The sequence below is a fragment of the Neopsephotus bourkii genome, unplaced genomic scaffold (assembly GCF_033783945.1).
Source record: "Neopsephotus bourkii isolate Nb327-2 ecotype Australia unplaced genomic scaffold, CSIRO-AGI_Nbou_v1 NB_1663, whole genome shotgun sequence".
Classification (NCBI taxonomy): Eukaryota; Metazoa; Chordata; class Aves; order Psittaciformes; family Psittacidae; genus Neopsephotus; species Neopsephotus bourkii.
Window position 1 is genome coordinate 7,829,735 of NW_026902137.1, and position 13,127 is coordinate 7,842,861.

At 36.5% G+C, this 13,127-nt stretch overlaps 1 protein-coding gene across 10 annotated transcripts in view; it reads left to right on the top strand.

The window, feature by feature from the left end:
* Positions 1 to 13,127, top strand: part of ZMYND8 (zinc finger MYND-type containing 8) — a 49,922-nt gene that overhangs the window by 18,959 nt on the left and 17,836 nt on the right. For 9 of the 10 annotated variants that reach the window (XR_009728768.1, XM_061375391.1, XM_061375399.1 and 6 more), the window contains exons 3-10: positions 1,845 to 1,993; positions 6,334 to 6,552; positions 7,290 to 7,403; positions 9,091 to 9,183; positions 10,344 to 10,431; positions 11,010 to 11,065; positions 11,537 to 11,614; positions 12,221 to 12,336. Coding sequence is in view for 9 of the 10 variants with exons in the window: in XM_061375391.1 (XP_061231375.1) it covers positions 1,845 to 1,993; positions 6,334 to 6,552; positions 7,290 to 7,403; positions 9,091 to 9,183; positions 10,344 to 10,431; positions 11,010 to 11,065; positions 11,537 to 11,614; positions 12,221 to 12,336 (913 nt within the window). In the remaining variant the exon portion in view is untranslated. The remainder of the gene's footprint in view (positions 1 to 1,844; positions 1,994 to 6,333; positions 6,553 to 7,289; positions 7,404 to 9,090; positions 9,184 to 10,343; positions 10,432 to 11,009; positions 11,066 to 11,536; positions 11,615 to 12,220; positions 12,337 to 13,127) is intronic. The other variant, XM_061375397.1, reaches the window with a different exon arrangement.

The following is a 13,127-nucleotide window of genomic DNA, read 5'->3' on the forward strand; positions in this document are numbered from 1 at the left end:
AAGCAGCTTCACTATGTTTTGCCAAAATTTTTAACTTACGTCAACAGAGAAATTTCTCTGAGAGTTAACATTCCATTTCTGCTTAGCAGCACTGCCAAAAGAGCTGTGCCTGTGGAACTCCAGTGGCAGAACTTTTCCTGGGGTTACTGAAATTGCATGTAGTGTTAGTCTAGCGCAGCTATTCTGGATCAGTAAAACTCAGGATGTGCAATTGCTGTTATATTTCTCTTCCCTCCTCTGGTTATATCCTCTTCCATCTATCTTTTATTATCTCTTTTTCATATTTATAGTTTTCTTAGTTGTTATCTTGACACATGTTACCAAGCTTTTGGTCAATCAGAAGTCACCATATAGCGCCACATTTTTTTTGTGTGTAGCCACAAAACATATACATTAGCACATGAGAATGGGATTGAAGATACGGGAATGACTTTGGGGAGGGTTCAGTTGTTTCTCTGTGATATTGATGACTTCTGATCCCTATGTTTTTATCTCTCATTTTGTTCTGTTGCATGCTTGAGGAAAAATTAAATGTGTTAAAGCAACTCTGAATTTTCACTGGTATTTTGTCAAGATTGTTTCACTGTTCTATGATTACCTGTTACAGCTGATTGCATACCTGATCTTTGTAATAGAGCTGCACATTCCATATTCATTAGGAATCATTTAAACTTTGTTCTGAGAAAATGAAGCTGCAAATGCTTTTTTTTTTTTTTTTTTTAACTTGGGTATTTCTGATTAGTTTGCCAGTTTTTTTGGTTTTTTTTTTTATGTGTATTAACTCTATCAAGGCTGTAAATATTTCTTTCTGAATATTATAAGAACACAAACCAGTGACCAAGTAAGCAAACAAATAAACAAAGGAGTTAAAAACCTTTGAAGAATTAAAATACTTGAGCATAGTTGGAGGAGCAAAGCAGACATGAATGATTGTTGTAGTAGATGTTGATTTGGTAGAACAGTCTTTCAGTTTCCTTCTAATGTTTTAAAGAATTTTGTGCATGTTTCATAAAATGCAGTTCAGAGCCAGTGGTGCTGCTGAAGTTGCTGGTGTGATGAATTTACACTAAGATGACATTACATTACTTAGAGCAGCTGCGACACAGGCACATGCTCCCTTCTGCCAGCTTTGTTACTTGGGACAGTAACCAGTCATAGATGGGAACTGTAACTTACTAAATTACTCTCATAATTTGCTTGCTTGAATGTGAGAGCTCTGCTAACTCTCTGTTGACTGTGCTTGTTGCTCTATTTTGCTTTCAGAAGGTTATTACTTGACTGGTAGTGTTGTCTTAATTTTATCTTTTTACAATCCAGTTTAGCAGGTACTTGCAAATGACTAAATATTTGAAGTGGTATATTTATTTTTACACTATAGGACAATTTATTTTTTTCCTATTGATATATTTTATCAACTTTATTTAAATATGAGAGGTAAATAATGAGTGTTTTTATAATAAATAATAATTTAATAATAACCATGTTTTAACTTCTGTTGCTTGTGTTTCTAAATCACTTAAGCATAGCTGTTAAAAGTGTATACAGCATAGTGCTCTTCTAAGCTACTACTAACAAAGTGTTATACTCAAAAGATACTAGAATTTGAGATGAATGGCCTGAAAAGAAAAATTATGTAATGTTAATCTAAATTACTGTATCGAGAATTCACTTAACAGTGGCATTGCTCAGCAAGTCTGTGCTTCCGGTTTTGTCAGTGACTGGATGGAAGACAATGAGAATTTTTATTCTGTTCAGTGAAGGAGTGTGAATGACAAACCACAGCCTTGCTGGAATGTTTTTCATCAATATGACCTCTTCAACCATATTGTCTGTATCTGTTGTAGATCCTGGCTCTGCTGAACGCGCAGCACAGAAAAGAAAATTTCCCAGCCCTCCACATTCCTCTAATGGCCACTCACCACAAGATGCATCAACAAGTCCTATAAAAAAGAAAAAGAAACCTGGTCTATTGAACAGTAATAATAAAGAGCAGGTAAGAGAAGTCGTGGTCTTGTTGTGCTAGAATATGACGCAATAAAGGATGTAGAGAAAGCTGATCAGGAGCTCTCTCCTTGTTAGGAAGCTCCATTCTTGTATTCTAAGAGGCAGATTTTCATTTTTGAATGTAGTGGGTGTAGAATTTGGCATTATAGGCTGGATTTGCATATTCTCTTATTGTTTTACATCTGTATGAGAAAGACAAGTTGTGTCCTGGTTTCTGATGTTACAAACCTAATAAGATGTGTAAGCAATAAAGGCAATTTTGAACAGAAGTATTATGAAGGTATGTAATAACAATAATAACAGCAATAGCTGTTATTAATGAAAACCATTGAAAGGAAATGTCCAGTGGCATGATATCCGAGATTAAGAATGGTCTCAGCAGAAGTCCCTCATCTGGTTTTAGACCTGTTGTCAATTATTAACAAAGGTCTAGCACGTTCCTTGATACTCTGCAGATTCCCTCCCCTTCCTTTACACTGCTGAGCAATATACACTCCTACCAAGCTAGTTAAATCAAAGGGTCACACTGACAGTACTTTTCAGTCTTCATGATTGAAACCTTATTTTCGGTGTCTTCTTTGTTGTAGTTCTTAGAACTTAACTCCAAAAGACTCTGACAATTTCTGATTCATTGTAGGATGCAAGTAAAAGAATTGTGTGAAGTCTGTTGAATAGCAAGTACCTCCTGCATCATCTTGGACAAGATTAGATGAAGGCAGTCTTTAGCATTAATGAAATTTCTCATCTAATTTAAAAATGACATGTCTCTATTTTTCAAAGTGCTTTTCTGTGTCAGCGTTTTTTGCCAGGATTAAATTCTGAGGGTTTAAGGCACCTTTTCCTGATGTAAAAGTGTCCACATTACATATTGTCCTAGTACATTTACACTAGTTAAAAAAAGAAAATGAAATTCCTAATCACTGCAGTTGTCCTGGAACGAAGACTGAATAAATCAGGCTGTGCTAGAGAACAGGTTTACAGTGTCAAGCATATTTTACTTAAGGATAATTGGGAGGTTTAGAATTATCATGTGTAGGCATGTTTGCGTTAGTTTAATGTGGTCAGTTTGGCCTTACTGAGCTTCACTTCAGGCTGTATAAATTCCTCCACATCCTGGACATTTCCTAGGGAGATGCTGCCCCACTGAAGTCTGAACTTCTACCTGTGCAGTGTAGAGACAATTTTACAAACAGTGGAACTGAATCTTAGGGTATTAATTTCCACTTCTATTCATGCATTTAAAAACACAAATGAAAACACAGTTGCAGTTGTTGAACTTGATACATTCCCCTCAGTAAATTCTATTTTCCAGGTATCTCAGACCTGAAATATTACAGGGTATAATAAAGTTGTATATCTAATGAAGAAAAGCAATCAGACTTGCTTATTTTGCTGTATTTGTTACAAGTCAGCAAGCAAACATGTTTAGTTTTGTTTAGCTTTTCCAAGTTGCTTTTAATGTTATCTTGCATGTCAAATTTGATAGGGGCATGCCTGAAGATTAAAGTAGGTGAAGAACTGCTCTATATGGTAGCAGAAGTTCTTGAAAGATTCTTTCACTGCTGAGCATATATGCGCTAAGCATGTGGTTACCTATTTGCTCTCAGGCTAAGTTTCAAGTATGAAGTAGCTAATAGCTGTGGTTCTGATTGGCTGATGAATCCATTTTGAGGTGTGACAGCATCACTGGAAACCTCTAACTTAAACTTCTATGTTACAAAGTGTTTGTAATATTTGACTATTTCAAGATACTATTACTGAAGTTGCATGAAGTTTCCTATTACATGTTGTGGATGCAGTAACAGATCTACAGAATGGTGCCAACAGGTACTTAGTGTTGAAATACAAGCAAAGAATTATGGAATTGTAGAATGTAGCTAGAACAGGTTAAAAATCAGGAACTTTTGACACTTAACTGGTCACTTATAAATTGAAGTTATCATCTTGTTTTACCACTAGCTTCAATATTAATTTAAACTGAATATAAATAGTGAACTTTTTCTCCCCAAAACAGCACTAAAATACTGTTGGTTTTTCAGTTTTCTATGTCATTCTACAGGTCTTAGTAACTTAATGAAAGACTTTAAAACAAACTACCACATACCTGAGCTTGAATTGGCTAGCTGTGAAACAGTTGAGGAAACAAAGCTTTTCTTTAATAACTGTTAAAAGATACACTCTTCAAACATTTTGCTCTGGTTATAACAAGTGAAAAGGTCTTTGGATGCAGTTGTTTGTGTATCTTTTGAGTCTCGGGGCCTTTTTTGTGTGGGAGTGGGGTGTTTCTAAACGCGGCTTAGATAAAACAAGGTGATAAATGTCTACATCCTTGAACGGTCAATAAGTTCTTCTTATGCTCTAACAAAAAGACATCAGTTTGGGTGTTATGAGCTGATTTCTGTGTAATAGTTTCATAGGCTTTGTATTTGTCTTAAAGCAGTATCTTTCATTCTTAGGAAATTAGTGTGGATATACTGCTTATATCCACTTCTAAGTCAGGATATGTATTAAATTATTCTGGTAATTTCCTTTATTCCTTTATTTATTCAGTTGAGGAAATGCCCCACAGCTGCAACTCCATGTACATACAGGGTTAACATTTTGTTTGGTCTCGCAGCTGTGGTGCATATAGCTGCAAACAAAACATGTTTCTGCACTGTGAATTGCAACTTTCCCTTCTTCACTCTTGGTTTCCATAACTTCTGTGTCTGTTTGAATGATTGTAGTAGTAATGCACTTGAAATGTAGTTAAAGACTTAATGCTGTCCCTCTTGTTCCACAGGATCTGATAGAACCTTCCTTCTGAGAGTCTTGTTATGTTATATGCTTATATATATATATATATACACAGAGAAAGTAAAAAAAAAAACATTTTTCCCATTTCTATGGTGGGAACAAAGTATTTTTTAGAAGCTATATAATCTGCAGATTAGAAAATGAAAAACACCAAAGCTGATAGAAAATTGAGTGAAATTTTAGGTAGCAGAGCTTTGGGAATGTTTGTGGGTAACGTCCTCTGGCAGATGATATCTCTTCTCTTTGAGATACAACATCTCCAGCTGGGTTATCACTTCTGTGTCTCCTAATTTCACCTTGAAGTTGCTTTATTCATGCAAATAATATCCTTTATAACTGTAGAAATCTAGAAATATCACAACCCAAGCTGGTGGTTTGTGGTGACATTAGTTTATGCCCTGTGTGACTGAGGATGCTGCAAAAGCGTGAAACATGCAGATGGTTGCATTGTTCTATGAGTCACATGGGCATGTGACAGCTCAAACCTCTTAAGAACTTGCAGATGTGTAAATGGTGCCCAATTACACAGATTACCTGAGAACCTACAAAATGGTTCTGCAAACTACCAGCATTTGAATAGTTACAAGGAATGTCATGAGCAAGATTGCTTCTCTCCATGTTCTCAGCAAACTACCCCTATAAATACCAAATAGAAAACTTAAGTTTACTTGTCATAGATCAATTGATTGTAGCTTTCCAGTAAATGTCAGCAGCTCTTCAAAGCTGATCTAACAAACTTTAGGTTTCTGGGGACCCGTTTTATCCTAGGCTGTTTGCTGCTTGTGTTTTGGCATCAGCTGTGTCATCTTTGAGCTGTCTGGGGCTCAAGTGGAAGACTAGTTCATGCAGTTTACAAAGTTAACACTGTTTTCTAGTGCAGGCAAACCGGTGGAGATCGTGAGTCTTAAATTCTGATATGCATTTAAATGGTGGATTAAATCTCTCCCCGTGTTCCTGCTCCTATAGCAGAGTGGCTGTTCAGGATGTGAATTTGCTCCTTTGTCATCTTACTCTACAGTTTGCCTTATTAATCAAAATCAGCACTGGCTTGCTTCATTGTACAAAGCTGTGAACTGCTGCAATTTAGGACAGATTTGCATGGTGTTCAACTTTGTATTTCAGGACTAACTTCTTCAGCTGTCCCAGGTTTAGCCATGACTAAATATCTCAGTATTTAGCTTGCACAGCCCCGTGGAATTCTGTGTTTAGAGGACCTAATAGCTTCTATGGCAGTATTTCTTTCTCAAATATAAAAGTGTTCACTGACTCTGGTTGGATTGCATGTCTTGCATTTGATGCCCTTACTTGCCACAAAGATTTATTTTCAGTCTTGAGTGCAAACTGGCATTTGACATCTGAATAAGCAGTAAACTTCTTTATGAATGATTTTGTGCAATTAATAAGATACTGTGCTTGCATAAATGTTAATCAAACTCTGTAAACTGCTGTTTGCTTATATATTATGAATATTATTATTTGAAAAAATGCAAATTTGTTTTGAAACCAAACCTGTTTTTCTTGCCTACATTTCAGTCAGAACTAAGACATGGTCCGTTTTACTATATGAAGCAGCCACTCACCACAGACCCTGTTGATGTTGTACCACAGGATGGACGGAATGATTTCTATTGCTGGGTTTGTCATCGGGAAGGCCAAGTCCTCTGCTGTGAACTCTGTCCTCGGGTTTATCATGCTAAGTGTCTGAAACTGACAGCGGAACCAGAGGGGGATTGGTTTTGCCCAGAATGTGAGGTTAGTTTGATATAAGGAGTAGATTTCTTTATTGTTTGTGAGATGTAAGCAGGTAGTTTTGTGTTCTGAAATGTTGCTGGTTTATTCCTGTATTGCCTCTTGGTAAAGGTACCAGAGAAATCTGTGCAGTTTGAAGGGTGATTTCTTCATCAGACACCTCTTATTTTGAAAGCATTCTGCAGTTTTGACTAGCTTAACTTGTGCTTTTTCTAATGAGCTGATCAGCTCTGCAGCAGTGCTGAAAAAGATTTCACTCCTGGGTCAAACAAGTGGGTATTTTATTACTATTTTTTTTCTGCAGGCCTGGGGAAGAACTTAATCATTCTTTAGCATTGCTGTATCTTTAACAAAAGGAAATTGGTTAATCGCATATTTTTCTTCGACCGCTTACTGTTTTACAGAGCAGGTGGCCACGTTCATATTGCTCTGAACCCTCATTGTATGTGGGAACTTTTTGTATTCATACATTCATTATGGGTATTTTTCTGGTCTTTTCCTTCCCCTCTCTCCCTTTTCTCTCTCTTCCCCGTCTCCCCGCTTTTATTTTTTCTGTTTAACATACACGGAACAATAATCAAGTAAAACAAGTATCCAAAGTACTTATACTGTGCCATCAGAAATGTTTTATTTCTTATAAGCTAGTTGTTATCTTCTATTTGAACGCTAGAATGTTTCAGTAGAGAAGAATTTTCCTAGGAATGTTTCCTGACCAAATGTTTTTTAATCTTGACTTCTAGAAAATCACAGTTGCAGAATGCATAGAAACACAGAGTAAAGCAATGACAATGCTCACCATTGAACAGCTATCATATTTACTGAAGTTTGCACTACAGAAAATGAAACAGCCAGGGGTAAGAAGGACTTTATTTTTTTATTTTTCTCTTTAATGCTTGGATTGTATGCTTGTCATAATCATGTGTTTTGCTTCCTTTTGTAGATTATGAACCTAGTTTGTTTTATCAGATTCTGTGTGACAGTTTTTATGCTGTCTTCTACCTGTCTAGTGCAGACAGATTCAGTTAGGCTGTTAAGAACTGTTTTGTAGTGTGTTCAAAATGTAGTTTCTTCATGTAACTTTCTGGATGTAGTTTCAGTAGGTGTGGTGAAAATACAACGTGAGACATGGTGGCTTTTTACTCTTTTGACAATGTTGTCTCTGAGATACAAGGTAAATTGAGGAGACATGATCTCTCACCAATACAGTTACATGGGCAGGCACAACACTCATGTATTATTGATTATACCTGTTGAAAACCCGGCTGCTCTCTGTTGGTAGAAATTGCCACAAAAGTTAGTTGTAGCATATACTTTTAAAACACTGAAGAAATCTCCCTCAGTGTGGTGAAAACCTGTGCTGTTCATTGTTATGCGATATGAGGCTGCTGTTCTCTCAGTTTTTATCATGAAGGTAAAACTGATTTTCCTCCAATTTGTACCTAACTTCATGTGTCTGCCTTCAGACTCGCTTCTCAAAAACACCATGTCTCAAAATTTCAGCTATTCCAGTCACCCATCCCTGCTTCTAAGTTTCAACAATTCTTGTCACTTGTTCTTCACCATGCAGGCTTGGCCTAGCTTTCATGTGAAGTTTTGACTTCATCAGAATTCTATGTGGTGAATTACCAAGGTTGGCTTAAGCCCTTTTTGCTTCTTGTCCTGTAAATAAGTTAGAGGAGTGGGGAGGGTGTCTCTGTACCTGCCCTGTTACAGTAAAATAAGTTAAGAAAACCAGATGTGTTGAATCATGGGCTGTCTGCAGCTCTGATCTCTCTGTGATAAGTGTTTTAGTAGAACAATAGTGGCAATTTCTGGGAAGGTTGCTCTTAAGCACTGACAGATTTTGGTTCTTGGAATCCTTTTACTCTGGAGTGGTAAATACTATCCTGTTAGATGGAGAAGCTTGAAGTGCTACGTTTCAATGACAAGGTGTCAGTGTTTGTTTATGTTGAGTTCACAAAAGGTTTTGAAAAGGTGGCTAGAAAGCTTAGTGGACCCTGTTGAGATATTTTGCCCTAATGTTGAGACATTTTACTAATCACCTATTGTTTTGGCACCTGAGTTCTTTAATCCGTTGAGTTTCACAAATTGCAGTAACCTCCACATTAGCAGATGCTAATATGTCCCATTGATGAAAGTTTGAATGTATTTGTGTTGCCAAGCCACCCTGGTTTCGAAAGTTAAATTCTAACAAAAGTCTGAGAAAGAGGTATTTGTGAGTCTAGTGTCTTTTTTCTGCTATAAACTGTTGAGCTTCTGATACTCCCCACAAAAAAATCCTAATGTAAATAGTGACAGTACATTTTACAAAGCCCCTGACTTCTGCAATTCATTACTTCCAGCATATGAAAACCAATTAATTGAGACCTTCTAGTTCCTCTTGTTCTGACAATACTTTATTACTTCACAAAATTTTATAATTACCTTTAAAGAATTTTCTGTGACATCGCAGTTGGAATTAGTACTGGAAAACTAATGAGTATTGTGTCCTTGATGAAACTGTTCGGTATTAATAAGCACTGATTTCTTTCTTCCTAACAGACAGAGCCATTTCAAAAGCCAGTTTCACTGGATCAACACCCAGATTATGCAGAATATATCTTTCATCCAATGGACCTTTGTACATTAGAGAAGGTTTGTATGAAGCTAAAAGAGGAAGGTTCATTGAGTTTGCTTGCTCTCAATGGTATTTCTGGAGTGTTTGATGGGAGGAGAGATAGGCTGCTTGAAGTTACTTTAATGCTTTTTTGTTGTTGTTGTTGTTGTTGTAAATGCCAGCTCAGTTACAGTTTAAAAACAATCACGTGCCAACTGAACAAGTGCAGTATTTTGTCCTATCTAGTAACACATAAATGGTCAGGAAAAACACTATGAATAAGACAGGCTTACACTGATTGCTTTCTTCTTTATGAATTCGTCTGATTCCAGGAATGATACTGTGGGAGACTTCATTAATCAGAGTTTGCATGTGATCATCATGTTTGTAAGCTATTAATAGATCACTGGTCCATTAATTTGGGACCATTAGATGTAGATGTAGGGGTCATTCCAGACTGATTTTAGTGATCATTCAACAAATGCTGTAATCTCCACTGAACCTGAGGTATAAAAGAAAAAAGTCAAGAGGTGGATAATATAATTTTAATTCTTAGTTCAATAATAAGTTTCGCATCATGAGGAAGTTCTCCGTACTCCATTGCTTAATGAAGAGTGCAGTATTGCAGAGTTTTGTTCTGCTAGGACCTAGTGAAGACACAGCAAATTGTCATTCTCCATGTCCTTAAGTGGAGGTTGATGTCTTAATAGTATAAAGGTGTAACAAAACCATGTGACCAATTGAAGTACTTTACCTAGTGGGTAGAATGGAACATCACATGTACTGTCTTATGTTTTATGAGCAACATTTTTTTTCTGGATCTTGTAAAAATTAAAAAATGAAAATGCTTTGGATTGATAAAATCAGTAGAAGAAATGAAGAGTTTAGTTTTCTGTGGACATCAAATGAAACACTGTTTCAGGAAATTAACCCCTTTTAAATGTTGAAGATGCTGATCCAAATAATTAATTATTTAGAGTTAAGATAGTTCGTACATTTTTGGGGCAGTCAAAAGACACCCTGAATTTGACAGATTCGTGTTTAGAATCATGAGTCTTGCAGTATGTAAGCAGTCATTTTTACTAGTTGTATGCCCGATATTAAACAATGTCCAGGAAGAAACCATCACTTTTTACTCATTTCTGAAATTTCAGGAAATTTTCTATTTCCTAATACATTCTGAATTTTCTCTTTGCAGAATGTTAAAAAGAAAATGTACGGTTGCACTGAAGCATTTTTGGCTGATGCCAAATGGATTTTGCACAACTGCATTATTTACAATGGGGGTAAGATATTAATACATACTTATATTCTTAATTTTGAAACTTTGAAAGTTTCAGAAAGTGACAGAGCAATCTGTAAGCTTCTAGTTGGCAAATGCTGAAAGTACCTTCCTGTCACTGAGCATAGTGACTAAACACAACAGAAATTTTTTAACTGGCATACATAAAACTGTAGGACCAAATACAGTCTGTGGAATCATGGAATGGTTTGGGTTGGAAGAGACCTCAACGATAAGGTGGTTCCAACTCCCAGGTTGTTTTGTTTTGCATTATGCAGCACTTTAGAAGAGGCCTAATTGAACTCACACAGCGTGTCCTTCATGGGAAGAGTGTAGCAGTGGTGGGCAGGCTGCAAGAGGCTTCAAAAAGGAACATTTAAAGATTGTTATGATGTTACGTGGGGAAGAAAAGTGCCTACCTACTGCTTTTGAAGCATGTAGTTTATACATACGTGTTTTACATCATCTCTTTAGATGTTCTCCTTTGTCTTTAATGTGAGCTTTAAAGTCTGAAACCTGTTGATTTTATCATAATTCTAGCATTACAGTTTTCTTGGTTAAAGCATTTTATTGTTTCCTCAGGAAATCACAAATTGACACAAACAGCAAAAGTCATCATCAAAATCTGTGAGCATGAGGTATGAATGCCCCAATTAACTTAATTTTTATGTAGGTTTTAAAGTGTTTCATGTATTTGTGAATGAAATAATAGTGTTTTCTAGTGTATATGTTGCATAACTGTAATTTTTGTAGGCTTTCTTCTGTTTAGATATGCACATCCTCCAGGCCCTTCACTCACTTTGTTGCTGTTATTTGGGCATGCTCCAGCACCTCAATGTTTCTCTTGTAGTGAGGGGCCCAGAACTGAACACAGTATGCGAGGTGCAGCCTCACCTGTACTAGGTACAAGGGAGTGATCACTGTCATCCTGCTGGCCACACTGTTCCTGATACAGGCCAGGATGCTCTTGGCCACCTGGGAAATGTTGATTTATGACAGCAAATTTGTGGGAAAACGATGCTAGCAAACTAGACAGGCTAACATAATAACACTGATTACACTTTGGACTCTGTTTAAGCTCTCAGATAACTGTTTGCTTTTCTTTTCAGATGAATGAAATTGAAGTATGTCCGGAATGTTATTTAGCTGCTTGCCAAAAACGAGAAAATTGGTTTTGTGAGCCTTGTGTAAGTTAAGGGTTGTGGTAGTCTAGCTAATGCACTAACCTGGTAATTCTCATTTGACTGTTATTTGTTATCTGTGCCCACACTGTTTTAAACGTTTGGTGGTTACTGACTCAAGGAAAGCTGCTGTAGTTTACCAAATAGCTTGTGGTTGTGCATCATGCTTTTTCTGGAGTCAAGCTATCTCAAGGTGTCAGCAACCAGTTCACAAGGTTCTCCAAATATAAGAGATCTCCTCCTGGGTTATCTGTGCTTGCATGTGGTGCTTTCACTCAGGATAAGATTTCTGAAATGTGAATGTCTCTCTTTTTGTAGGCATGAATCTCGGAATTCACACTTGTTTATCTTTTATGACTGATTAATAAGTTGTCTGTTTTCTGTTTTTGTTTAATACTGCACCAAACTTGGGAAAACTCCTTAAGTATAGAACAGATCATGTTCTCTCTTGGGCCCAAGTAAAAATTAGGGAATTTTCAAGATTTGCCCTAACATATGCTACATATGTGGAGGGGACTAAAAAAAAAAAAAAAATAATAAAAAAGTGCAATTATTATGTGTTTAATTGAGATATTTGTGTTTCCTTACTGTGTATTTCTCCTCTTCCTCTAGAGCAATCCCCACCCATTGGTCTGGGCTAAACTCAAAGGTTTTCCATTCTGGCCTGCTAAAGCACTGAGGGATAAAGATGGGCAAGTTGATGCCCGTTTCTTTGGCCAACACGACAGGTGGGAATTTAACCAAACTATGTCTTTGACTGTACTTACAAAATTCTTATTGTAACTTTCTGCTCTTGGATTCTGTCTTTTGAACCTTGACGCTAATAACTGAATACGCTACAGTATTCTTGCATGATGTCTGTAGAATGCAAGTCACACATTCTTAAGTTTAATACATATATAATCTCAGTGAGTAGGCAAGTTAGTTCCTGTGTCTGGTTTTGTGATGCAGAGAGCTGTAGTTCTTAGAGGTGGAAGAGGGAAATCAAGTTGTTTGTTGTCTACGGGAATAAACACACAATTGTACATTTTAAAAATACAGAGAATATAATATGTGTTGAAAATGCTGGTTTTGCTCTGAAAGGAGTTAAGTTTTCTGTATGTGTGAACTCTCTGCTTAGATGGAGAAAGCCACAAGAATACGAGTTGATTTGTCATGAATTGAAAACATAAATCTATACAGTTATAAAAACAGGTACTGTAAACACACCAACTGTATAGGGCCATGAAATAAGTAAGTAAAATTTCCTGGTATTTAAGAGTCTTGGAAGGCACAGTTTTTGAGTCTGTTTCATTTAATGATAAACAATACCTGTCCAATACTTGTTGGTACAACATTTCCAGGCACTGAGGAGTTAGATCAATCTGACATGGGGTGTAAAATGTTTTAAAAAACGTGGTTGTGAAGCCTTGTCTTTTTTTTTTCCTGATATGCTTTTTATGTTTTTCTGATAACTGTGACATTTAAAGACTGCTTAGCAGTGGTCATCTTACAGTTACATAGGCTGTTTTAATTAGGA